This window comes from Neodiprion fabricii, chromosome 6, assembly GCF_021155785.1.
Source record: "Neodiprion fabricii isolate iyNeoFabr1 chromosome 6, iyNeoFabr1.1, whole genome shotgun sequence".
Classification (NCBI taxonomy): domain Eukaryota; kingdom Metazoa; phylum Arthropoda; class Insecta; order Hymenoptera; family Diprionidae; genus Neodiprion; species Neodiprion fabricii.
Window position 1 is genome coordinate 26,405,225 of NC_060244.1, and position 23,594 is coordinate 26,428,818.

Consider the following 23,594-nt stretch of genomic DNA (forward strand, 5'->3'; position numbering starts at 1 on the left):
TTTCTCTCCTGTTGGTCCTACGCTCTTTTCGCTGCGATTTCTGAGTTCCTGGGGGTCCGATTGGTCGGATAAGGGTCGTTTAAATCGAATCTGAGACCAAAAGTTTTTTGCCAAAAAAAAAAGTAAGGCTAACCCCTTTCCATTTTTGGCTAAAATTTTCGCGATTTTGAAAAGTGCTGGAATCAATTAATTGTAGCACTGATCGGACGTAATTTTGCGAGAGAAATCGAATGGGCGCAGTCCCAATACGCTGCGATCAACGCATCACAAGGTACAGCCAAAAAACCAGAACCTGGATTTTCGACATTTTTCAGCAAGTGCTTTTTCCTTCGTAACTTCTCTCCTGTTGATCCCACGCTCTTTTCGCTGCCTTTTCTGAGTTCCTGGGGGTTCCATTAGTCCAGAAATGGTCATGGAAATCAATTCTGAAACGAACAGTTTTAGGCGCGAAAAAAAGGAAGCTTTGTGCTATGCATAAATTCTTCGAGGATACGTGATACGGACTATAAGAAACACCGAAATCCTGTGAGTCACAGTTTTACAGCTTGCATAAATAGCGACACCAACATCTCGTGTCATGGTGCGCTGATAATATGACATTAGCCGGCGCAACATATTGGAACCCGTACCCGAAATCCACAATACCAGTTGGAGGACATCGACCAACCCTTGTCCCGGTACTGCACGCCTATGGAAATAACGGGATACCGACGGCAGATACGCAATTTCGAGTGTTTTTACTTGATGTCGATAAAACCCGCGCAAATTTATCGCGGATATATATTGCATCACCTCGTTCGACCGTGCTTAAGGCGCGGGCGGGGGCGTATGACGTCAGAACCAGGAACACATCCACGGCGATGGAAATTCACCCCTGAGCTGAGCTTTCGTGTAGTTGTCTAGGCGGATAGGGGATAGGCGTAGGGAGTGGTAGTTTGTAGTCGAGAACCGGAATTTAGCAAAGTAAACGAATATTCATTACTAATTTTAATAGTCAGCCAAGAATTGACCCGACTTAACCGTATAATATACCGTAACATATTCCAGTAGAACAAGACCGATTGGAAAGCAGAGCAACACGTACCGTCATAATTATAATAGCAACGTCAAAATTCTGCAACGTCACGGAGTTCTGTTTATCACCAAAACATGCTAGCCGTCACGATTAATTTGTGTAAGAGTAATTTACACAACGGTGTATTCAAGTACGGAGGGTTCGAAGTCCTGTTTACCGGCAGATACTACGAAAGCGCAATACTCGGTACTGTATACACAGGTACTTTACAGTTTGGACAATGAATGTTATATTTCCGTTGTATTAATCATTGTTCAAGACTGCTGATCGCTGGTATCATTGTAACGCGTTTTTTACTTTCTCAATTTTAACTCAATATAAATGCACATATTTTTTGTGCAATTGATAATATATTCATGACACTGGCTTACATGCAGTTTTTCTGTTTTAGACATTCTTCAAATTGTATTGGAGAATGCTGGATGCCAATAGCTTCAAGATGCCGGACTGAATTTAAAAGAGGGTGAACAGAGGGAGTGAGAGAGGAATATAAAGAAGAAGGAAAATTCAATGAGAAATTAGCGACAGAGTAGTTTATTAGAAAAGCATATAATGAGCCACGCTCAGCAGCATGTATTGGCTAGTGCGATAGTACTGGCCCTGATAGTGGTCCTGGGAATTCACGTCTTCCTGTTTCCCATGTATTCGTCAAACCCTCGCATAAGGAGGATAAAGTTTTCTGAGTATGAGCAGCCTTTGTGCCACACAAATCTGAAGAACGTTCGTATTCCTGTTGAGTGGAAGAACCAATGCCCCAAGTATGGAATCGTATCGGCTGTACAAGCAGGAAGACTGGGAAATCAAATATGGGAATACGCCTCTGTCTGGGCCATAGCCAGAAGAACTGGCCTCGAAGCATTCATGCCAAGATGTATTCTCAAAACTCTTGAAGAACACTTTGAGCACCTCAGCATACCTCCGTTAAGCTACATTGGTCAATGCACTTTAGATGGCGGCCAAGTCGTGAATTCATTAGATCAGTGGAACAGTACCGAACAAAGTATTATATTACCAAAGTAAGCTCGAGTGTAAAACTAGTTCTTGGTGGAAAATCATCGTTTCATGTACTCCAAATGAATTTTCGAAACGTATTTCGAACTGAACTTCTTTTCATCTGTTAGAAGAAATGCTACTGACTTCTTTCAAAAAAAACTGTTCAAACTCACCTGAAATTTTTCTAGGTACGCTGCTCACTGGTCAATCGTGCTCGACTGGCTGGAAGATGTCCGCCGAGAATTTACTTTCAAACCCAAACTTCGTATGAATGCTGAGATGGTGCTGAAAGAAGCTGCGCAACAACATAATTTGTCTGATCCAACGTTTGTTGGTATCCATGTAAGGAGAACGGACTATATAGATTATTTATGGAAGACACGAAAGGTTCGTGCAGCACCGGTAAGTTTTTATCATGCTGCAATGGACCATTATGAGAGAAAGTATAGGAATGTCGTATTTATTGTGGCCAGCGATAATATTGGCTGGTGCAAGTATAATCTGAAAAGAAAGAAAAGCAAGATCAATTTTATTTCTGAACCGGATGAGAAAGGACCCGGCAAAGATCTTGCCATTTTATCGTCATGTAATCACAGTATTATTGACTACGGTACTTACGGCTCCTGGGGTGCGATATTAGCTGCTGGTGAAACAGTAGTTTTTAACGTGACTGAATATTTTTCTACACTCATGGCTGAAGTGTTGCCAAATTGGAGAGTTATGGGATAGAACAAAATCAAAACTTTTCACATCCCTGTACCATAAGATTTATTGAAGCTGTACATCAAGCCATGGTAATTAAGACTTGGAAATATTCATATATTTTTTTAATAAACTATCAGGTAAAAATAAATTACTTATCTGGTATATAAAATGAAACAATTTTTTCACTAATCAAATAAGCTTTTTTAAATATTTTAATATTTTGCAAACGAAAATACTGACAGTTGGTAATCGACTGTGTATGCAGTTTCAGGGATGTGAAATAATCTATTCAATTGAAATGGCCAAATAAACTTTTTAAATATCGTTTTGTTTCCATGTAATAACATCTCGGTAAAATACTAGTCATTATGTCACTTAATTCAATATAGATCTCAGAACTTTTGTCCTTTCAACTTTTCAGTATGATGACGTTTTTGAATATTTTTAATATCAATTTATCAATATTTAGATGCAATAGCAGATTCGGATGTTGGGTTCTGATAAGATATTACTTAGCTCAACAATAGTAAATCCCTATACTATTAGTTTTTCTACAAGCCTTTTCAATAACAGACCAATATAGCATTTAATGTCCTCTCTGTACAACAATCATGGAAGTATATTCATTGGCGTAGTACAGTCAATAGGTAGCTAAATTTCTAGTGAAGGTAATTCATGTTCAAAAATATATAATATATACATATATATGTATATACACACATATTAATACACATAAAATAGATGTAAGGGGTATGCATAAACAGGGCTTAATTTTAAAAAATGGTACCCTGATGACACAATTTTGTGAACCAGTTAACAAAATTTCGAACCTTTCTACGAAAACAAAGAAATTATTTGATTTTTTTTTTATTCCTCCTGTTAAAAATCAAAGTAACCTGAATTAAAAATATTTTTTGTTAGAAAAAAAAATTGAAAGCAAAATATATAACAAAGGATCAATGGACCATAATATATTTAATATTAAACATATAATTATTTTTTCTACATTAGGATTTACGTGAAAATAGTTGAACGAAAAATATGGAAGCCCTGTGAGTAAAAACTTTTTATTCTTTTTCCAGTAAAGTACCAAATGATTAGGATATTAATACCAAGATCCATGTAATTTGTACCCTGTAAGTTTCTGTTTTTAGCTTTTGCGTAGCTATTTTGAAGTTGTAATGTAGAACAAAATCCATAGCATTTCTATGTAGCTTTAGTATCGTAACATGTTGTACAAAACGAGTTGTTGGAAGCAGGCGTGAGGAATGAGACTATTATATATATTATATCTTATATATATTATATACACAGATAATTACTATGTATTTGCTACATGAAAGTATAAAAAGTGCGGGAAAAGAAAATCTATCACTCTATATTATCTTCTATTAAATATTATGGCATTTGTGATAGGTTGAAAAACGTATTTGCCAAAGTAAGTCAAATTATTATGGATAACATTTTGTAACGTACTGTGGTGCTTTAATTTAATCTTTTCTGCATGAAGGAGTTTCTTAGTTTTTAAGTCATGTTGTTTTCTTAGAGAAAGAAATTTTCAACCGTGAATCTTAATATTATAATCCCTATGATACGGAAAGTATGAAAGTCTGGAATTGGCGTGGAGTATTGAAAACTATATTACATTTGTAGGCAATTATTACTGGACTATGTCTGCTTTCAACATTCGGTACAATTCTATTCATCTACCACTCTCATGATGTACAATGATTTCATCTGTGATTCTATTTCTTATTGTGCCAAAATTATTACTATATATTATTATATAAAATTATATCTTTACAAATATAAAATAACAAAAATACGATATTTATGAAGAAATATATATATGTATATATATATATATATATATATATATATATATATATATATATATATATATATATATATATATATATATATATATATATATATATATATATATATATATATATATATATATATATATATATATATATATATATATATATATATATATATTCGTAATGCAGGAAAACTATAAAACACATCTTTATTTTGAGATTCATCTGAAATCTGTAATATGTACCCTCATTAGTACATACATAAAATTGTAAAAGAGCTTGATAATTGTTTATTGTAACCATTGAGGCCTGTGAGAAAAAATATCGTACATACATTCAAATTTCAGAAAAGGAAGATCCAATTCTCAACTTATATACGCAGAGAAGTGTTTTATCTGTGTCCTGCCTTGATAAATGTTTCAAATTTAATAAACTGTGACCTGACGTATTTGACTTAAAATAATATTAAACTTAGAATAGTAAATGTCTAATACACAAACAAGACACACACACACACACACACGCGCGCGCGTGCAAAAATATCTATACTAAAATTCAGCAAAAACCTAAACTACCATCCATGTACACGTCTATAGTGTATATTTGAAAGCGCATATATTGCCGTATTTGTACTCATACACGAATAGGTATGTATATGTATGGTAAAACCTTATAAAATTTGTGGTGCATGTTTGTTCTGACGAATCATAAGGCTTTAGTAATTAAAATCTTTCAATGTTATTGTTTATTTCTACCGACAACATCAATTAAAAAAAACTCTTCTCGTTTTGCAGACATGAGGAAAACAATGGAAAATATATTGACAAAAATATGATTTTTTAAAAATGTAATGTATGCCTCATCATTTCAGGGGACATGTCACGTTAATCTTTATGACGCATACACACACGCATATACCTATATAAATATACATAAATATATATATATACATATTGTACATCCTCTGTGATAAATTTATCTAATATTTGAGGATAATAGATGTATCTGTTTCTGACGATCGTTTACCGTATTCTGGAATAAAAGTATTGTATGTGCATCGAAGGAAATTCAATTTTTCAACCCACATCTACAAAAATTTTTGTTCACATAGCCATTGATGGCAAATACATACTTATGCTCAGGGTAGTACTGATCGATATTTCAAGAAGGTTAATAGTATGGACGTTGACAACTGCGTGTTTTACATACGCTGATGTTTTATTTACACGACCATGTACGAAAGTTTATATTATATACAGTCTAATGTCTCATCTATTATTAGACACAACTGAGGTAGAAACAACACTCATTTTTGCACCTAAGACTTTGGTTCTGATGGGTTGAAAGCTGATCCCAGATTCTGGTATTCCATATTCCTGTAATTTGCTTTGGCACGTCACTAAAAGATCGTCATGTGCTTTGCAAACTCTTGCTAATTCCACTTGAAGATCTTGAATGGCTGTGTTTTTACGATTTAACAATTCCTGGTAGAATAAAATAGTTATTAAGTGATAATTGAAGTATTCAAATAACAGGGCAGAATAGTCACACTTACTTCCAGTTTCTGATTGACGCTCAAAATGGTCGCTGGATCTAACTGAGCAGCAGCTAACACTTCACTTATTTGGACCTCTCGCTGTTCCAGCAAGTCAGAAAGTTTCTGTAACTTTTTCTCGAGGAGGACGTTTTTCAGCCCAGTCTTTTGCTGAAGTTCTAAAATCGCTGAGACGAACCTGGAATGAAGTTCATCACGCTCACCTTGACACTACAAAAAACGAAAAATGTGCAGTTAGTAAAATCCTATGAGATAGTTACAGGTGATGCACTCGGATGCATATTTTGCTAGTCACCTTTTCGAATCGCAGCTCAAGTACTTCGTTCTCCCATTTCAGGTTTTCTAGTGACTTCACAGCTTCAGTCAATCGTTTCTTGGTGTTCTAATACAAACAAAAATATATAAATAAGTGAAAACAGGAAACTGTCATTGGATAATTGGCATTAATGAATAAACCCCAACACCCACTGCCAAACACGTTTTATCCTTGGTGTAATTCAGAAGTTGTCGACTATATTCTGATACTTGTTCCTGAGCAATTTTCAGATCTGCCTGGAGTTTTTTGTTATCGATCGACAATTCTCGTACCTGCTTTTTCATTCGCTCTTCGTGATTTTTCATCACTTCCATTTGTTCCTAATAGATTAAAATATAAGGATCAATTGACTTTCTCAAGAGTAAATGATGGGTGTATCACAGTACCGAATAAATCTAACTTCAGGTCATATCCCATTCACCTTCATGCTTCGAATTAGAGACAAGTTATTTAGTGTGATATCATTATAGTAATTCTTCATTTCAGCAAATGATCTTTCATGATTTTTTATCAAATCCGCAATTTGTTTGTTTTTCCTTTCCTCTACTTCAGTTATTTCCATTCGATGTTTCAATGTCAGCGATTCGTATTGATCGGCTAATTTATGCTCATACTTTTGCTCCAGTTCGATTGCTTCTGCCTCAAACTTCTGCATCATGTTACTCATTTCCTCTGCATTTGCCTATTAAGTGAGGGAAAGAACATAATCATATAATCTTATATTAATATGGGTGAAAGGTAAATTCTAATTTATAAAAGACTACGTTACTACGCACCAGTTTCAGTTCGCGTATTTCATCTACTTGTGCCATTTCTTGCTCTTTGCGCATTCTTTTGAGCTCCTTTTTATCTTTGATAAGTTCATTTTCTTGCAAAATGTGATCATCTTGAGCCATTTTGAGCGCCACCATATGCTCAGCCTTGGTTTCGGACAAATTACTTTGATGCTCATACATCAAGTGTTTCACTTTTTGCTTATACAACTTTAGTTCAGCTTCGTGCTTTTCAATTAATTCTTCTTTTTCACGTTCCTTATTTCTACGTAAATATCATTGCATAAGATTCTTGACAAAGAATTAGTAAGTATTATTCCGTTTTTACACTACCTAATAGTTGCACGAGCTTCATCTAGTTGGTGTCGTGTAATTTCCCAAAATGTTCTCAGCTTGTCACGCTCTAGCTGAAAGAAATTTCTTTCTTCGCGTTCCCTTTCCATTTCTTCCAAAATTTTATGCGAATAGACTTCCAGCTGCTCTCTATTCATTTTCGATGTATCTACACCTTCGACAGATTCCATTTTTTTCCCTCTTCCTTTCTTAGGACCCTATAAGAAAAAGTGATATTTTTTACTAATAAAATTGGCATTGACAGAAAACATATAAGTTGATGGATCATTTTTAAACCTTACCATTGTGCTAGTGAATTTTTACAAAGACGTTGACAATACTTTCTTTAGTTGTACTCCAATGTATAGTTTGCGATAAATTTTTCTTTAATGAGATAGTGTAGTACGTACACCTATTCAATTATTCAATCATTGAATACTGATGTAAAGTTATTCGAAAATTCAAAACTTTTGAAAGCAATGAAAATACCAAACTTCAGAATGTTGCCATACTGTTTGTCTATGGTTACCAAGCAACGTCAAGTATAGAAAGAATATATAGATAAAAACACCTGTTGCCTCCACTGGTTGCTTTTAAAATTGGAATCGACAATTTAGTATTAGCAAAGAATATCATTTGAATAAAGATGAACAAATTTGGAATAGATAGACAATAACTATACATGTTTTACAAATTATCTATTAAAATTCTGTAGGGTTTACTTGTAAATAAGATTACAGATTACAGGTATACTCAATAATTTTTTTTCAATCAATTTGACTATAAACATAAATGAAACAGTTTCACAAATCATAACTCACAACAATGTCCATCTTATTGGCAGAACATGTAGTGACAACTGAAAATGATTTGAATAATGAACGATAATAGCGCGAACGGAGGATGCGAGATCTTTTACTTAATTTCCAAATGTACCAGCTGCAGCCCATAGTTATAGTTAAATAGATAAAATATGCTGTAATCCCTTTTCACATGATATCAGAAACTAAACGATCGTTTAAAAAAGAAGTAAGTAATTTATATCTATTTTAATAACTCGAAATTCGTTATGGTTGGTACTGACAATAATTTAATAAATTTCTCCGGTTCATTGATCAAAAAAGGTAAACAATCGATTCGTGACACTCGTATAAACATACGATTTATCTAAAGTCTTTCTCTGAGAAAGCGTAACACAATTTTGCTAATCTTATAGTTTGTTAGGCTTATTACTATCACGCATACATAGTGAAAATAAAATACAATAACGCGTCGAGATTTATCAACGACGTACATACGATACGTACATATTTCAACAGTGTAATAACAGATAATTAAGGCAGAGCAAGTATATCCCAGCTAGAGCCTCAAGCAATTCAATTCGCGTTACCTAAATATTGTCTTATATGGTGTAATGTAGGTTTAATGTAATGCATATTAAAATTCACCAACACGTATCCCGTTATATAAAACTATCAAAATGAAAAGAAAACAGTATTGAACTACTTTTGTATATAATATTATGCAAGAACGACTATTCCCAGACCTAATAAAATACGAGTTAGTATAAGATTGAATTTTTTAAAAATGTTCTACATAATCTGTACAATATCTTACGTATCAGTATTACGATAAAATTCATTATCAGTAAGTTACGATTTTTTGCAAGAATTATCAGTTCATAATTCAAGCTATATTTCCGATTCTTCAAATATCGTACGAGAAACTCAGATATAGCATCGACGGCTTGCAAATATCATTCAACAACTTAAAAATAATATTAAGTAAGTTATTTTGTAAAATATTGTGATAAATAATTCTTCACTTTTCACGTACAGTTTGGTCCAACAACTGATTTTGTATTACTAAAACATTTGTGCCCTGAGCCTTGGACGTTCTATGATGGTTTTTTTTTTTTTATCTCTTTTATGAATACATGCTGAAAATTTTATCCAATACGATTGTATAATATAAACTTGATAAGTGTACAGAATGAACAAAGGAAAGCGCAGCCATTGATTCGAAACCACAGACTGTATTATTAATAATTATATGAAATCTGCTAGTTTTGTGATAAGTCAACAATGAGCTGTGACTGCGAATCGAATAGCGTGGCACGTTTTTCTTTGCTCAATTTGCGCATATATTATACATATATACATATTCGTGAACGTGTAGAGAGCCCTAAAATAAAGTAAGAACGATAACAAAAATAAATAATAGTAAAATACTGATTTCTGCTTACGGACTTTAGATTATTATTAAAAGGCTAAATTCGATAAATAGAAATCATCTACAAATCTTCGTTAACATGCGACCAGACGCGATAGTTATCAAGATTCGATCTTCACGGGAATGCTTTACGTAACGGCACGGACCGGAGGACATGATTAACTTGTATTGCCATTAAATTGTAATAAACAACCAACTGCTCCGAAGTACCCCTGCAATGACAATATATTCATATAAAATGTGCATTACATGCTGGAATGGTTCCGTCTAAACTTCAATGTGCTCACCTCATGTTCTAAGAACAACGCCTTCATGGTATCCTTTGACCAATAATCCATAGCAGATGCTAACAGTTTCATCGAGATTGGGTTTACCCTCAAAAAATTACCAACAAATACAACCTGTTGGAATAATAGTAATGCAATTATTTCAGCTTCGATATGCAGACAAATCGGGCCTTCACATGGATTATAGGGTTAAAACGAAATTTAACCAAATCAGCCATAAAAGATATAATGGTCGCTGTGGCGACAAACACACTCGAAAAATACTGAAATAGTTATAATTAATAATTTCCTGCCTTCTGATTTCTTTAGGATAACTGTTTTTAATAATTAGTCGAATAAAACGTACACCTAGGTTAGATGGCAGTTAGTGAAAAAAAGTTGTTCTTCGACATGTTTTATTCTACCCAATGGTAGAAAACTTGTAACAAACGATTGATATCAAAATCCGCGATTGTAAAGTAAAGAATAATGATCAGTACAACATAAATTACCCTATCAATTTTTTCATTGACAGCACACATGCGGGCGATCGAGCCGATGTTGTTGGTAATTGTTACAAGCGTGGCGCGCGCAAGATCTTCTTTGGAGACAGCATTTCGTCGTTCCTTGGAATTCATCTGCCCGAAACTGTACACACCGAGAAAACTTGACATACAGTCTACAGTTAGATAAATAGAAGATTGAAAGGTCATTAAGCGAGACATAAATTATTCAGCATACTATTAGAGAAAGTATGATAATATTGCAGTCTATATACATGATGATTGTTTGATATCAAAAGCGATACATGAAGAACGAGGTTTTATAATTTATTTTCTCCTTAATTAACAACAAACTGACCTGCTGGCAACTAAATCTCCCGGGAGTCCAAAACGGTCGTAATCTCCACCATAGATGTCTTTAATTAATTTGTCTACTCTCGTGTTATCTCCTCCAGTTGCAAGATCGATAGCCTCTTCAAACGTGTTACATCCAGTGAGTAAACAGCACAGACCCAAAAACGTGCCACCACCTAAGCTGGGACACAAAAGAAGAATTATACTAGAACCAATTTTTTATTTTCTTTTTAATAATTGCGTTGAAGTGAAAAATCTTTGTATAATAATGTTCATTGATGCCCTCCCCTTCCGGCTACCTTGTTTTCAATCCAAAGCAAAATACAGATTCGTATCTATACGAATTATGTGGCAATGTCTCCCATTCTCTCACGTCAACTTCATTGCTAGTCATTTTCACATCATTCGTGTACTGAATTTGCATTTTGTTTCGGACCAAGAACAAGTTAGCCGAAATGGACAGGCCTTAATGAACATTACTGTACTATTACTGTAACGTTCACCATTTGAAAACATAGTTTAATTGGTAATACCTTGTTCCTGATATCCTTTTATAACTATTGGGACCATAAACTGCTAATACACTCACACCAGATCCAACGTTAACAACCTGGAAAGGAAATAGAATGCATGTGAAAGATCCTGTTCTTGAGGTACATAAATTTTTTTTTGTTGTTATTGTTGCTGGAACGAAATGAATAAAATAAAAATTACGCACATATTTCCATTGTGCTTAGACTTACCAAAAATGGATAAGGTTCAGAAAAGTCGAAAGGTACTTTTCGACACCTAATGTCACATGTCGGATGTAACCAGTAGTAGCATTCATGGGGATTTGTTGTTTCGATGTACAACATACCCCTTATCAGACTATCTAGCTCATCAAACTTGGCTAAACTCATATTAACTTCCTGAAATATGTTGAAAACATCGTTAAATATTGGAGGTCATTAGTATTTTTGGCGGACTAATTTTAATCTTACCCGTTTAAAATTTTCTTCAAATTTGAAAGCACCTCCGCCAGTAGCACAGACTGTCGTAACCAGATTAGCCATTCCTTTTGATTTGGCTAGTGCTAGAAAGTTTCCCATTTCACTAGTGGGAAATCTTATGAAATGTAAAGTACCCCGTCTACCCCTTATGCTGACATTATCCATCTGAAATAAAACACGTAATTGAGATACTTAAAGTATGCCTAAGAAATTGAGAATTGTGAAAGCCAAAAATTTAAACAATTAGTACATTCCATTTTGAGAAATCTAAGACATTTAGCCAAAACATAAGTCGTATAATAAGAGACTAATTTTTACTTACCTGCAAGTGGGTATCTCGATGGCCAGTTTTTCCATAAGATGAATTTTTAACAAGATATCGTCGAATATTTTTCAAGGTTTCTACTTCAGCATCAGCTTCGTCCCTGGTTCTATCCTTAGGTTCAAAGTACACTAATTTAGACAAGGTTCCACCAATATCCATCCCAAACCACGGCATTGCTGTAAATGACGTATAAAACAATAAGGTTGGACGTCCCCGGCTAAAGTCAGACCAAAGCAAATAGTTACTGAGCATGGTAATTTTGTATTTTAAATAATCACAAAGCTGTGGGATTATCTACTGACTTTATTCATTGATTAGCTACCGACACTTAAAAACTTACAGATTTCTAATTTAGTTTTCATTATATATGACTAGGCTTCTGAGTATAACATTTGCGTCATTCAAGTTTGAAAACAATATTAATTACTGCAACAAATTATAAACACGCACACTTTTTTGCTTATGCAATTACTCTATAAATTCAATTTTTATGTGACCAGTGAATGGTTTTTGAAGCAAAATAGTAGCAAAACGAATTATTCATTAGGAATTAATGACGATACTTTTTATACAAAAGTACAATTACTTTCAGAATAAAAAAAATAAAAACAAATAAAAAATAGGACTATGAACAAAGGAATCACGAACGCTGCATTGTATTACGTGAATAGATGAACACAGCAGTATCATTACGTACAAAATATATAAGCACCTAATCACTTTTTAATCTCACGTAATTACCTAATGCCAAATCATCTACAGGAGATTATTATTCTAAATGTGCTTTAATAAGACATTAGCTATCTTTAGCTAGAAAATAGCTTTACGCAGTGGTCATGCTTAGTATCGAACTACAAAATAAAAATCGAATTAAAAGGTGGCTAGTCTAGGCACACATACAATTCACTGACTCACAGGGTGGTGAGTGGTGTACCAGGGGCTTTGCAGCTGAACCAGCGGTAGGGTATCCATTGGACGCCATAATCCTAGCGTGTAAGCAATCTTTACAGCTGTGAGGTCCCATTTTTAATTGATAAACAGCTCACCCTGACCCTTCGAGAAGCTGTTCCTCCCGTTACTGAAACAAATGACAAATAAGATATCAATGGCTAAAAGTATTACTACATAACGAAATCAGGACAAATTCTAATAAATGTGAGAACGAGATCCAAGGTTTCTACGACTATAGAATACAAAAATATGATGATTAGATTATTGACTGCTAATGTCAAGAGCATGGTATTTGCATGAGATGATTGTGAAATACAGATACTAAATAAATTGGTAGCTTCTATGTGGTCGTCGAAAAAATACAAGCCACTAAAAAATCAGTGAAAGTTCGTTATTTTGTTTCACAGATCAAATTAAGGTCATGGTTAGCGACAGTAGGTGTAGATAAACGTTATCATTAATTTGAAACAGTAATTATAGATAAACTAGTCACCAAGTTTTTATGATTAAAAGTACTTATTACCTTGAATGCACAATCTACGTCACAAAACAATTTCACGATATTTTATCAAAGTGAATTCGACTTTAGATAAGATACTGTAAGCTTGCGCAGATATATAGTACATAAATAAATCACTACTTAATCGGATCTGAACCTCCCACATATAGAATATTAGCGGAAATGAAACTATAACTTTGGCGAGCCGAAAATGTGATCAACCAGCTTTTATTCAGCTGAAACTGATCAGTCCCGAGTATTGTGAACATTTTTATGCACGGAAGGCTCCTGGTGTCATATTCACTGAGCTCAGACGTGTACAACAGGTCAAAGATCAGACACGTTACGTAAAGTTTAATTATGCATACTGTACGCAAATACAAATGAGAATTCAAATACGCACGCTGTAAACAAAGTGCGCAGGGATTAATGTCCAAAATAAATGTCCGAGGCTATAAGCATGAAAAATATTAGAAAAAAAAAATTATATCTATCGTGAAAGCTACATCAAAATATTATCACACGTTATTTTCTAGTAGAGATTAATACATGGTGGTGACTAATCAGGTAACGTTTTAATTAGTCAGGCAATTTTATGATGGTGTGTTGGGAGAAGGAAGAATAAAATTTTGTTTTCAGAAAAAAATTCCAAGAACAATTAATTTTGTATGTGCTCGATACAGTGACTATTAAATAGATCATGAACGTGTTTTTGAATACCGTTTGATTCGGAGCATGATTGATTAGGTGTTCGCATTGACACTATTGGTTTGATTTTTAGTCAGGGAAAAATTGTAATTTGGTCAGCGAAAGTCAGGGGAAAGTCAGGGAATATTTTGAACTATATTCAGTGTTCACCATGTAATATCATTACACGACTTTATGTACTGAACGCAAAAATCATTTTGTAAAGAATCTTAATGATAGTTTCAATTAGTTTCAAATTTGAAAGTGAGTGCAGAGCTAATTTCGTACATGTGATAATTCAGATAAAATGGTACGTGACCGTACTTTGGGTCCACTTTTGAAAATACACTCAACTGTCTCATATATTGAATGTTTCTTACATATTGTCTGCTTGAATATTTTCGATGAATTTAAACTCAAGTTTGAATGGTACATTGAAAAATTCACTCACATTAACAAATTATTGATTAAAATAATGCCACAATTAAAATATACACTAAAATCACAGTGGAAAATGGAAATAATTTGAACAGTAATTGTGTGACACTCCAAAATTAGTCCTACTCGACTCAAAATCTAGGGAAGAAATGTTTCTGTCTTGTCAATCAACAACCATACTCCCATTCCCCGCAATCAACAACCGTTACATGAAAAGAAGTACTTTAAAAATAAGCAAGATGTTTAAAATTTAAATCAGATAGATTATATTTTTATACTTCGTTCGAAGTTAGACTGAGATATAACTGAGAAATATACGTTTCAAAGCAAATTGAAAGCCTTGATCCACTAGAACCAGTCCTACTTGACTATGAATGTAGATGCATATTATATTTGAAAGTTGACAGAAGTGTTCAACAGGTAACGAATCACCAGCTTCTGATAACAGATAAGGTATCATTTTACAAGAAATTCTATTTTGAATTGTTGGTTCAATGACTTGGAATTTTGAGCGGTCTGATTATCGCTCATTTACAAATTTTGGCTTTGAACTTTCCAATTCTAATCTGAATTAATTATATGATAATGTGAGTGTCGCTTAATGTATGTTATTAAACGTTTTGATTGGAAATAAAATCGTATATGGATTGAAAATTTCATTCATTAAGGCTAAACTTTGGAAGATAACTGTTTAATTTTGGAAATAACTGTAGGAATAGAAAAAAGAAAGGACTATACTAGTAATAAGTATCAATTATTTATTCGATAACGCGAGAATTAATTAGAAAGGAATAACGATTAACGCATGTCGATTATAAATAAGTAAACAATAATGATCCGTCCAAGCATGTTCCGAGCGAAGTGATATACATATGTTGGATTATTTACTTGTTAACACGTAGACGCGTTGATCTGTATAGTGCTAGTAGTCAGGGATTGCACTGATAACCGTAAAAGTTTCGTGGGTATTGGGGTGCTAAGCTTGTAATGCGAATGTAATTGAAACTGGAGTTTCTCTTACCGGAATACATTTTGTGAAACGGGGGGATATATCGTAGAACTGTAGTACGGCATGCGACAAGGAGAGTTTCCTTATGAGTAGATATTGTGTCGTCGTATTCCAACTTCGTAAATTTCATCATCTGTTCCGCAAATTTGACCGATTTCATCTATCGAAACTCGACATGTGCGTACGTGTCCCGCACGAATGTGTGTGCGTCGTATAACGTATCACATACTCGCACCTGACGTCGTGCCAAAGGTCGTAACAGCACTGCATATGATACTATACACATACGACGTGTCAATCAACGCTGTGCAATTCACAAACGTATTTTGATAGAGGATTCAGTTTGATCATGATTGGTTGACGACCAGTCACCAGATCACCGGATCGCTAGCTGCCAATAGCGAATTGATTGAGAATACTTAACGCGACGGACGCGACGTGCCTGCTCCGGCGCCCATTAAAACCCACACGAACACACGAGGCGTGCGTAAGTTACGTGAGATACGAGTGCCGAAATCAGCTGCGTGCGCATCACTAGCTCACCGCGTGATTTACGAGGCATGCGCACTCCCCGGCACCTTGTTTAAACTTTAGAACTGCGGGTCGTATTTTTTTTTTTTTTGTTATGATATAAACAAAAATCCCGCACTACACCACTCGTAACCACTTCTCATTATTCTACATCATTGCAAGATATTTCGTCGCTCGTCTCGTTATGTTATCATTAACTTGGCAGTCTACGTTTACAATTGTTAATTATATTAACAAAATCTTGATAAAATAAAAGTAATTTAACAAATTCTTAGAGCAACTAAAAATTTGTATGTTAATCCGAGCCAATTTTTTTCGTTTTTTTCGACCCCTACACTTCTGTTTTCGTCAAATTATCAAATTTTGTCAAAGCCTTGAAAGTTTGTCTTCTTTTTTGTTTCAAATGTTGGAAACTGCTTAATTTTTTACAAGCATGTTACAATTACGAAACAATAATTGACAAAACACAAAAACAAGGATTGTCTCATTTTATAATCTATTCCATCTTCTAATCTTGTATCATTACTATAATTTATGATAGGTAAGCTATACTTTATTACAGATATGTATGCACGACAAAGCGTTCATGCCTTGAGAGTATATATAAGTATACAAATGTCAAAATATCGGTTATAATTGGGTGACATGGAAATGAAAAAAAATATAAGATTGTGTAAGACACATAATCCACGAGTGATCTTTCCGAATGTCAATGTAGACATCGATGTCAATAGTTCAATAAGCAGTGTACAAGTTGAGAAATTAAGAAGCACTCTTATCCATGAACTTGGACGTGCAAAGATCATTAGACCACGTGTAAGATTAGATGAATTGTAATCCAAGACAGCAATACTGACGATTTGAATTTTTTTGTTCACTTTTTAGTTTAAGCCTGCTTCACAATTTATTAGCTCGAAAGGTTATTTTGATATCTTTTCATAACATGTTTGAATGCCATCTAATGACCGTACAAATTGACTTGTACGTAACTGGAAAATATTTGACTATTCAATTAGTATACCTATATGTACACATATCCTTACAAGTACCCATGAAACACAAGTTACGATCAGTACAAGTATTTATTTGAATTCATGAGGAGTAAATTTGATTCTATGATGGGACGATATAGTGTCCTCATTCGAACTGCATACGCCCGGAAATTTTCAAACTAGTCATATTCTTATGACAAGATTTTATGCAGCATTACACTGTGCTCTAGCCATCATAGAGATTTTTTGAGCTTTTTGAATAATTTCTGGACATCGTCTACGACGCACTAATTTGCAATCTTGAAAAAAGCCTTCGTTTCTTGGAAAGCCGTGTGAACCATCGGCATAAGTTACCAGACCTAGTAAAAAACGAAAAACAAGTTAGAACCATGCATTTGAATAATAAGCTAATAAATCGCTGTCAGCATTAGCAATAAAGCTTTTATTCTATCAGCAATCAACCCATCATTCACTGTTATGATCTATGAATACTGGCAAATAATCTAGTCTGAAGATTTCTATAAATAAGACGAGTACCTAGTCCCCATACTCTGCCACCTCGAAACTCTCCCTCAAACTTCATACCATCAGCGCGCCAGAATACTCCGTGTCCATGAAACCAGCCCTGCATGAATTCTCCTTCATACCTACACATTGATAAACGATGATGATAATTTTGAGTACCTATTGGTACGCTAATTTTTAACAACTTAAACTTTTAGCGATTTTTTACATCAAAGCAAAACTTACTTTGCTCCATCTGGAAATACAATAACACCGAGCCCAGAACACAAGCCATTTTGAAAGGCACCGTCATAGCGAGTTCCATCAACCAATGCCAATGATCCAGCTCCATGCTTCAAACCCCTGCCATTCCAATCACCAACGTACCTTGTACCATCATCATATTTGTAAGCACCGTTCTTGGCCACACCACCTGCTGGATACATTTTGCTATCATATTCAGATTAGGTTTCTAAATTTGTGAAAAATTTTGTTGATAGGGCAATGATGAATAGTTTAAATATAAATATTTTTTTTTACAGTTCTACTTGGTAGACGGGGAATAATTTTTTTAAAAATATAACAGACGAAATATCGGGCACCTCTTACCGTCAACCATTGTATCGGCACACTAAACACATTAAATGTGGCTTCCACAAGTAATCCAATTACTCCAGATCAATGCCTGATTCAATTAGGTATAGTTGGAGCAGATTGTTATTTTATAGATTCTGTACCTATGAAGTTTTATTGAAAATTGTAAAGAAAATAATGAAAACACAAATCTATCGTTTAACCATGCCAACTGATTTCAACCGTAAGAAATAGTTACTTTATTAACTGACATAATAAACGCATACTTGAGAACAATCTCAAATTTTCAGAAATCACATAATTTATTTACATACCTACACTTAATAGGACATTTGTAAAATCGACATGTGCACATATTCCATATCTTTAGCAAGTACCTACTTCTCTTCAACACACTGTACAACCTTTATGTTAAAACATGAGACAGTATCAATATGTTTTTATTCTTAAAAACTTTTGGGCGTTTTAGCAATACTTCAAATGCAAAGTACTCCAGTTAAATATGCAACAGGAAATCACTTTGATTTGCGGTTGTTAGAATGAATAAAAATTGTGAAATACTTCAAAGAAGCAATAGGTCATTATTCTATGATTTCATGCAATAAATCATATTATTACGTGATAAGTCTTTCGCCTGTACCTTACGGACGATTGAAGGTAACATTGGATACCATAGTACAGATCAATATCTATAGAATTTCCCAAAAATAAAAGACAGTAACGGCAGAAACTGTCTGAAATCACACATTGGCATCAGCTACCACGATAAAGGTCTTCAGGGAAGACTCGCCTGAGAAAGCAATTTTCATTGCATTCTATCTAGACTGTTCAGGCAAAGTTCAATTTTCCTTTCTTAAATTCATTTGTGTAAATGAAACTATAATAATGAATTGAACAATCGGCTATTCCGTCTGAGTTAAGATTGTTTCGGTTCTCCTGGTGCCCCAACAAGATACCAGCGAGTTCTTGCTTTCACAGCGATTGACCTGACCAAACGTTTTCGATCGTCGATCGCCACAGCTAATCGCTCCAAGACATCCGTTTTAAAAGGTAGAATCAAGACAGTCGGGTAATTTGCATAATGCAACAAACATTCCAATGCAGCAGTTCTGACTTTCTGAAAAATAAAACAATAGTCGAAGTTTGAAAACTAGCATGGATTTTAGGTAAAACTGTATACTTGTATTCAGGGTATGGTACTCTGACGAAACCCATTGGAATAAGATCAAATTTTTTTCAAGTTAAAACTTAAGCACAATTATGAAAATTTTCTGCGAATCATTATTACCATTTCCCTACGTGTCGTCAGACTCAGTAATTTGGGGATAAAGTGTTGTGCTTGCTCATGGAAGATCTTGTGCCCTGTGTCAAGCAAAACTTTCAGGGTCACTAGTGTCGACAGAATTAACTCTGAGCTGTCCAGTGCCATGGATTCAATTAGGAGTGGGATGAGCTTCAAAAAAAAAAAAGATTCAAACACATTGAAATAACAGTATGATGTATCGCAGTGTAAATTCATTAATTATCACGCGTGTGATAAATTGGTAAACTCTATAATCATTATTGTTATATTAAAATTAAATAAAATATATATTACCGGCTCTAAATGCATGAGCAATAGTTCCATGGGAACTTCCTCGATTAAATGTGTTAGAGCCATTAGGTAGTTTTCTCTTGATTGTGCATCAAAGTCGTTGTTTTTTTGAATGACATTCTGAAATATCCTCTGTTTGTAGAATAATTTAACATTGCAGAAGTTCTCTTCAGTCACAGTATCCTCAAACCTATCAGATAGAGTTTTAAAACCATTTGCAACATTGTAACCCATTTCCATGTCCTTCAGCAAATTTATGTGCTATAAGAAACATAAAATCTTGATTAGTACATATTTTTCATTCTCCGATGTAGAAAATATGCAATATATCATGTGACATAAAATGGTACAAAGTAAAGTTGAATTACGTCTTCTTATACTTACGAAATCAAGATACTCTTGAGAATTTTGGCTTCCTCTGACAACCAAAGCTTTCGTCAGCCACGTATTCAATAAGATGGCTGACTCTTTGAGCTCGGTATTCGAATCGTGTTCCAAAATGTTTTTGATACGGTCCCTCAGCATATTTAAAACTATTAGGAAATTTTTGTCTTCGGTTTGTTTATTTATCAATACTGATATCAATTTACTTGATACTTCTTTAGAACTCGAACTGACGCTGTTGATTGCAAGGTGTAATAGATTTTTTAACAAGTTTACCTTATTAGCAATATCAACATTTCTTTGCAATGGTGTTAAAAGTCCTTCCAATACAATCACATTGCTTTCGGAAAGTTTTTCACTAAGAATTGAAACATATTTATTTACAATTTGTTGTTGGTCCTTCACATCCAACTTTCTAACTATAGATCGACAAATCGATGCAATTAAATTTAATTTTTGAGTGGAGCAGCCACTTGTATCTGCTGATACCAATAACTCAACAATGTTACAATTTTTATACAAAAAATGTTGTATACTGAATGTATCGCTTCTCCCAGCTACAAGTTTTCGCAAACAACACAGTGCTGCGATACTCTTTTCCAATTTATTAGACATAGCTACCACTACTACATTAGGTAGGATTTGTGGACCTAATTCTGGTATTTTTGCTACAGCACATAAGGCTTGCAATCGGTGAGTAAATACCGTATTATCAGTGTTTGCTGGAAATAATTTTAATTCATTAGTCTTATCCAACTGAAGAAATTAATTATAAGAAAAGTGGTGTACGTTAATTTGCTAATGAATATCTCAAGCTTACAGTCATTGATAGCTAGTTGGTTCATAACGGTACCCAGAATTTCGTTTGGATAAATTTTAGCAAAAGTTGACAGACATATGTGGCATGTGTTCTTTAGTTGATTATTTCCATCATCTACTGCCATACAAATTTTTTCATACAGAAGTTTTCTGGCCACGTCACTCAACGACGATTTCAGTATTACCAATCCAGAGAAAGTCTTCAATTTTAGCTCAATATTATCAGTATTTAAGGCATTCAAGTACAATGTTGGTATATCTGTCCAAGCAAGTTCGGGCACACCTGTAAAATTTGGTAACGTAACAGATTAAAAATTGTGCATTGTTTTACTCAGTTTGATGTGAGCTGAATGCATTGACATACTATTTATTATAAATCTCTGCTCTTCGCATATTGCCATCAAACTATTCAAACTTTCTGTTAAGGTAACTCTATCCGAGTAAGAAGTCTTTGTTGAATATTGACCAAGGCACAATGGTATAAAGGATTTCAAAACTTGGGCACAAGCTAATTTATTTGCCTTAGCGACTGCTTCCAACAATTTTTCAGCCGGCCAATAAAGGCTCAATTGAACGTCACACAGTGATGATTTTGTATCTGTGATAACTTTTTCGATGAAACTGTCTCGTATTACATCATCTGTGGACAACACTTTAACTAATTCAGTTATAGTTTCTAATCCAGCATTTTTCATCTCAATATCCCCGCCTGGGAAGACTTCTTTTCGTATAATTGGCCATAATTCATCAAGGTGTGGTTGCAATCTTGAGGCTCCATAGGTAGAAGCACCTTTGCGTAAAAGATACAATGAATCTAGTTTTGCTAGTCTTAAGCTCGAGTCTAATCTCTCGATTATGAGAGGTATGCAAAATTCGGCAAATTCTGGAGAGGCGTAAAGGCAAGGTGCTAGGGCGTACGCCAAATCATCACGAGTAACTGTTTGAGCCTCTGATGCAGACTGTAAAATTGATTGTAAATTTAAAAGATGAAAAAATGTCGAATAATTATAAAACAGGAATTAAAATTTCATACTAACCAAAAATTAAAAATTTCATGATTAGGGCTACTTACGGAATTGAAATCAACTGGGAAATAACAAGCAATAACTTCAAACATTTCCTCTGTCAAATGGCCCAATGGAAATTCTTGAATAAAATTTGGAAGCATGTCAAATAACAGCATCAAATTTCTTGGATCTCGTTCGCCGTCTATAGATGAAATTACTCCGTATATAAAATCAGGCCCCATGGAACGTAAGGCATCTTTTCTATTTTGTAGGAGTGTTTGGAATATCAAATATATCAACTTTCGAATAGGCTGCAGCTGTGACTGACAATGTACATGCTGAAACATGAGGTTCAACAATCTAGCAGGCGAATCTTGAGGTAAACGGCTCATCTGTACCTGTAACATTTTGAAAGTAGTGAAAATTAGTCATCACTGGTTCATATTGTGAATTATAGAGGAAAATTGATGACTGAGAATTGATATTTATTTTAAAACATAATATTGAATATAAGAGCTCACGATAGTCAGGACACCCTGTAAAACGGATGGAATAACTTCATGCTGATCCTTCATCCGATCACAGTAAAAATTTGTGATAAAATTTAGCTCATTTTCATTTAGAAAATCTTTCGACAAGTGCTTCAGGGTTGTCGACAACGCAAGCGTTCCCTGAGCTCTCGAAGTAACATTTTTGTCAGTGAGAAACGGAGCGAGTTCCTCAACGAAAATCACAAGCTTCAATTTTCCATATTCTATATCTGAAAATATGAAATGAAAGATGTATCGATCGCAGAGTAGATACTTCGCAGGTGAAAGCATGAGATTTGATCGACGGATAATTATTTACTGAACAAAATATATGGGACCAACCAAAAATTGAATATTCTTCATGTCAGCTGATCATTTTGAAAATTTTGATGGAATGCATTTTCCGAAATGAAGACAGAGCGATAGAGACAGAAGATAACCTCAGTCCCAACAAGTTTGTTTTGCCTGATATTTCAAGGTCAGCAGGCGCGTCATTAGTCAAGTAATTATGATAATGCATACCTGAGGCTATATCTTGACATTCCTTAATCAAGTCGTTATCGTTCTTTAAAGCTGCCGATAACTTCTCGGTGAGTGAGGAGCTCGCTGAAACCTCCATATTTCACCCTGAATTTTTCAATACCGTGAGTGATCAGTGTGTAGAGTTACCAACACAAAAGGCGATCGCCGAATAATTACGCACTATTCGACATCGCGGCATGGCCCTGTAAAATATCGTGCACAGTTGATGAGTTTTAGAATGCGTACATGAATACGAAAACATCTACAAATTTTTAAATATGACGTCTA

The 23,594-nt window shown here is 34.4% G+C and overlaps 5 protein-coding genes across 14 annotated transcripts; 1 reads left to right on the top strand and 4 right to left on the bottom strand.

The window, feature by feature from the left end:
• The first annotated feature begins 841 nt into the window (after nucleotides 1-841).
• On the top strand, nucleotides 842-2,915 carry LOC124184711 (galactoside 2-alpha-L-fucosyltransferase Sec1-like). 3 transcript variants are annotated; one of them, XM_046574732.1, is made up of 4 exons: nucleotides 842-963; nucleotides 1,048-1,276; nucleotides 1,467-2,091; nucleotides 2,257-2,915. In XM_046574732.1, exons 3-4 carry the CDS (start codon nucleotides 1,628-1,630, stop codon nucleotides 2,795-2,797), a joined length of 1,005 nt encoding a protein of 334 aa, XP_046430688.1. In that variant the 5' UTR covers nucleotides 842-963; nucleotides 1,048-1,276; nucleotides 1,467-1,627; the 3' UTR covers nucleotides 2,798-2,915. The 3 variants fall into 3 exon arrangements, with proteins under 3 accessions (XP_046430688.1, XP_046430687.1, XP_046430689.1); XM_046574731.1 differs by having other exon boundaries at nucleotides 848-963; nucleotides 1,051-1,276; XM_046574733.1 differs by having other exon boundaries at nucleotides 848-963; nucleotides 1,051-1,261.
• A 1,905-nt stretch (nucleotides 2,916-4,820) lies between these two features.
• LOC124184706 (dynein regulatory complex subunit 4) lies at nucleotides 4,821-8,193 on the bottom strand. The gene is made up of 8 exons (XM_046574716.1): nucleotides 7,876-8,193; nucleotides 7,574-7,791; nucleotides 7,244-7,505; nucleotides 6,889-7,149; nucleotides 6,620-6,787; nucleotides 6,447-6,533; nucleotides 6,152-6,361; nucleotides 4,821-6,080 (listed from the first exon to the last, which is right to left on the bottom strand). Exons 1-8 carry the CDS (start codon nucleotides 7,876-7,878, stop codon nucleotides 5,865-5,867), a joined length of 1,425 nt encoding a protein of 474 aa, XP_046430672.1. The 5' UTR covers nucleotides 7,879-8,193; the 3' UTR covers nucleotides 4,821-5,864.
• A 447-nt stretch (nucleotides 8,194-8,640) lies between these two features.
• LOC124184709 (pantothenate kinase 3) lies at nucleotides 8,641-16,765 on the bottom strand. Of its 7 annotated transcripts, none has more exons than XM_046574725.1 (10): nucleotides 15,842-16,765; nucleotides 13,161-13,323; nucleotides 12,243-12,421; nucleotides 11,912-12,085; nucleotides 11,672-11,839; nucleotides 11,462-11,538; nucleotides 10,933-11,109; nucleotides 10,584-10,737; nucleotides 10,093-10,206; nucleotides 8,641-10,017 (listed from the first exon to the last, which is right to left on the bottom strand). In XM_046574725.1, exons 2-10 carry the CDS (start codon nucleotides 13,267-13,269, stop codon nucleotides 9,964-9,966), a joined length of 1,206 nt encoding a protein of 401 aa, XP_046430681.1. In that variant the 5' UTR covers nucleotides 13,270-13,323; nucleotides 15,842-16,765; the 3' UTR covers nucleotides 8,641-9,963. The 7 variants fall into 7 exon arrangements, 6 of the variants coding, with proteins under 6 accessions (XP_046430681.1, XP_046430677.1, XP_046430683.1 ...); XM_046574721.1 differs by having other exon boundaries at nucleotides 13,146-13,323; XM_046574727.1 differs by having other exon boundaries at nucleotides 12,243-12,462; nucleotides 13,146-13,323.
• A 126-nt stretch (nucleotides 16,766-16,891) lies between these two features.
• Nucleotides 16,892-18,617, bottom strand: LOC124184715 (MORN repeat-containing protein 4 homolog). 2 transcript variants are annotated; one of them, XM_046574738.1, is made up of 4 exons: nucleotides 18,466-18,617; nucleotides 18,103-18,292; nucleotides 17,890-17,999; nucleotides 16,892-17,711 (listed from the first exon to the last, which is right to left on the bottom strand). In XM_046574738.1, the coding sequence occupies exons 1-4, from the start codon at nucleotides 18,473-18,475 to the stop codon at nucleotides 17,557-17,559; spliced, it is 465 nt and encodes a 154-aa protein (XP_046430694.1). In that variant the 5' UTR covers nucleotides 18,476-18,617; the 3' UTR covers nucleotides 16,892-17,556. The 2 variants fall into 2 exon arrangements, with proteins under 2 accessions (XP_046430694.1, XP_046430695.1); XM_046574739.1 differs by having other exon boundaries at nucleotides 18,103-18,289; nucleotides 18,466-18,610.
• A 114-nt stretch (nucleotides 18,618-18,731) lies between these two features.
• On the bottom strand, nucleotides 18,732-23,445 carry LOC124184704 (MMS19 nucleotide excision repair protein homolog). The gene is made up of 9 exons (XM_046574710.1): nucleotides 23,307-23,445; nucleotides 22,776-23,014; nucleotides 22,320-22,652; nucleotides 21,612-22,206; nucleotides 21,249-21,530; nucleotides 20,429-21,150; nucleotides 20,048-20,305; nucleotides 19,739-19,903; nucleotides 18,732-19,567 (listed from the first exon to the last, which is right to left on the bottom strand). Exons 1-9 carry the CDS (start codon nucleotides 23,401-23,403, stop codon nucleotides 19,367-19,369), a joined length of 2,892 nt encoding a protein of 963 aa, XP_046430666.1. The 5' UTR covers nucleotides 23,404-23,445; the 3' UTR covers nucleotides 18,732-19,366.
• Between the last annotated feature and the right edge of the window lie 149 nt (nucleotides 23,446-23,594).